Below are 2,748 nucleotides of genomic sequence, written 5' to 3' on the forward strand. Positions count from 1 at the left end.
AAATATTTTTTATTTCAAAAAAAAAAAAAAAAAAAAACCCAAAAAAACAAAGTTTTCCAACCACACACAGGGGTTATGGGTAGGGGAGGTGTCTGTCCATCCAACCCCAGCCCCCAGCCCATGTGGTTTTGGCAGCAATGAGGGTGTGGGGGATAATGGCCCAAAAATAAAAATGGTGTGTGTGTGTACACGAGAAGGAGAGGTGCAAAAGCTGTGGGGAGTGGTGGGGGGAGGGACAGACGAGGTCAGTACTGGGAACGCCGCAGGTGGGAGGCCATTTCATAACATTTCTTGTTGATCATGCCACCGTGGACACCTTCTTTGCCCATCAGCAGGACTAGCGCTGAAGGAAAGAGAAAGGAGGCTAGGACCCAGGTGTCACAATTCTACCCCCTGCCAGCTGTTTGTTGAGCAGCTGTCCAGCCCTAGGGGCTGTAACCCAACCTCTTCCCTCCCAACCCCCCACACACAGGCAGGCTGTCAGTCACCCTGAAACAATAGAGCTTTTCAAAAGGAGAAAATCAAGCTTAAAGGCTGGAGAGGAACAGACTAAAATTTAGGGGTCAAAGGCCCAGGACTGTGGACTCTGGTGTTCCAGCCACAAGTGGCTGTGGATGAGCCTGCTACCTCTAAGGTTCAAAAGAGCTCAATGCTGATTTAGGACCAGGACCCCAACAATCTACCAACTCCAAGAAAACAGTTTTTCATCTGCAAAGGCTCAAGGAGAACGAACTAAGTAATGCAGTTCAGCTTCTTCATTACAAGATGAGGAACTGAGACAGAACTGGGGGGACTACCAGTGCAGCAGCAGACTGAAGTAGAGTGTTAGTACACTGCTGACTACACTGCGAATGACACAGAGAAAAACCCCAACAGATGAACAGAAGGCAGTCCATTAGAGATCTTGGAGCTAGAGGGTTAGGGTTCAAAACTCACTCTTGGCAGTCATGGTGACAGTGACGTTGAAGGTGGGGGCTCCACCGGTGCTCTTGGTACGAAGATCCATGGTAAACTCCCCATCCTGCAGCAGTGAGTCCCGAATGACAGAACATTTCTGGCCTCCAAGTGTCAGCCCATTTACGAAAAAACTCGACCGGTCTTTGCCAACCAGGACACCAACCTCAGCTGGCTGGAAGAGGAACCGAACACCCAAACAAGTTAGCACATCAAGCTTCTTACACTGTTCTCCCAGGACCCACTTCCCTTTGGCTTCACTGACAGCTAGATCTCCTCCCCCGGAGGATGTATGTTATATGCTTTGTGCACATCGATGAAATCTGAGAAGCTCTTAGGACTGTAAGAAGTCCATACCAAAAAGACATTTCATTCTCAAACCTAGAAAATAGGACCAGGGAGGAAGAGATGACAAAGTCCTCTGGAGACTAAGATCTCGGCGTTTAATACGGAAAGCAAAGCCAGAAAATAAACGATCCAAAAGTCATTGAGGAGAGTGGGGAGCCCTTGGATGCTCAGAACTCTCCTTCAGGAAAAGCAGAAGCAGAGAGGGGAAGGGAGGGGGCGGGCGAGGCAAGAGAAGCAACTTTGCCCTTATTTGGTCAAAGGTTCTGCAGGAGTTGTTAGGGGCCCCGGACGCCTGGGTCTCCAAGTACCTAGAGTGTAGGTCCAGGTATCTACATCCTGCGAGGAGGGAGCAGACCCCAGGGGGCTTTCAGCACAGTTGGAAACTTTTCAGAGGGAGCGGGGAGAGCCCAGGAGGAGACCCGCCAAGCCTCCTCTCCTGTAGATACCCCAGGGAACTTTTCTTCCCCTCCCCCTTGCACCCCAAAAGCACCCCCAACTGAAAGGCCCCTTGAGAAATCCCCTTCCCCCCTTTCAAACTTCCGTTCCCCCTCCCCACTTCCGGGCAGTGTGGACAGGCGAGGTTGTGGTGGGGACAGCGGCAGGCATCCCTTATTCCCTCACTTAGCGATCTCAGAACTTCTCACAAAGTTCCCCTGTTCCAGGCCCCGACGGATGGCGGGAAGGGAGGGCAAGGGGACTTCCGGGACTGGCCTCGCAGGAATGTTGAGTCCAACGTGCCGAGTTAGGGGGGGCGTGTGGCGGCCTCGCCCTCTCTAACGGAGTTGGGAGGGGCCGGGAGCCCACGGGCACGGCAGCAAAGCGGGCGCCCAAAGGGGAACAATGGTGGAAGGGGAGCACGCTGACGGCCAGACGGAGAGCTGGAGGTCCAGGGGTCCCCAAATCCCTTCTCAATCTCAATCCCGGGTTAAAATTGCAGCGCATGCCCGCCCCGCCCTGGAGGAGGCGGAAGTGGGCCGCCGCACGGGGCGGCGCGCCCCTCCCCGCCCTGTGCCCCGGATGTAACGCCCCGTCGCGGAAAGCGGGGCGGCGGGCGGGATGGGCGCCGCCGCCTTGGGTGTAGGGCTCTGGGGTCAACGGAGGGACCCGCTCACGTGCAGCCGCAATTCGCGCCGCTTTCAGGGCAAGGACCCGGCCAGGGCCTTTCGCTACCCTCCCTAGACCGCGCCCGCTCCCACCCAAGTCCCTTCTTCAGGGTCCAAGCCCACCCAGTGCCCCGGACCTCGCAGGCCTCGCAGTACCGTGATGTTGACGAAGGTCTTCCCGGGAACGGCGGCCCAGACGGAGGGCGAGTCCTTGTAGCCCACGATGGCCGCGTCCTGACAGGTCCCGTCCGCCATGAGGTTGTCGATGTAGGCGTTCCACCCGGCCATGGCGCTGCTACTGGGGCTGCTCTCGGCACTGCTTCCGGGGCCCCAGGCCGGGCTC

At 56.3% G+C, this 2,748-nt stretch overlaps 1 protein-coding gene across 1 annotated transcript; it reads right to left on the reverse strand.

Moving 5' to 3' along the window:
* Positions 1-126: 126 nt before the first annotated feature.
* On the reverse strand, positions 127-2,742 carry PFN1 (profilin 1). The gene is made up of 3 exons (XM_006151865.3): positions 2,562-2,742; positions 937-1,129; positions 127-343 (listed from the first exon to the last, which is right to left on the reverse strand). Exons 1-3 carry the CDS (start codon positions 2,691-2,693, stop codon positions 246-248), a joined length of 423 nt encoding a protein of 140 aa, XP_006151927.1. The 5' UTR covers positions 2,694-2,742; the 3' UTR covers positions 127-245.
* Positions 2,743-2,748: the final 6 nt, after the last annotated feature.

Source organism: Tupaia chinensis, unplaced genomic scaffold, assembly GCF_000334495.1.
Source record: "Tupaia chinensis unplaced genomic scaffold, TupChi_1.0 Scaffold000330_1, whole genome shotgun sequence".
In the NCBI taxonomy this organism is placed as follows: domain Eukaryota; kingdom Metazoa; phylum Chordata; class Mammalia; order Scandentia; family Tupaiidae; genus Tupaia; species Tupaia belangeri.

What these genes read in the sequence shown, in the direction of transcription:
- PFN1 (XM_006151865.3), bottom strand. Translation starts at nt 2,693, where the DNA reads ATGGCCGGGTGGAACGCCTACATCGACAACCTCATGGCGGACGGGACC. An exon ending in AGACCTTCGTCAACATCACG is followed by an intron (nt 1,130 to 2,561) that starts GTACTGCGAGGC and finishes TTCCTCTTCCAG; the next exon opens with CCAGCTGAGGTTGGTGTCCT. An exon ending in TGTCACCATGACTGCCAAGA is followed by an intron (nt 344 to 936) that starts GTGAGTTTTGAA and finishes TCTTTCCTTCAG; the next exon opens with CGCTAGTCCTGCTGATGGGC.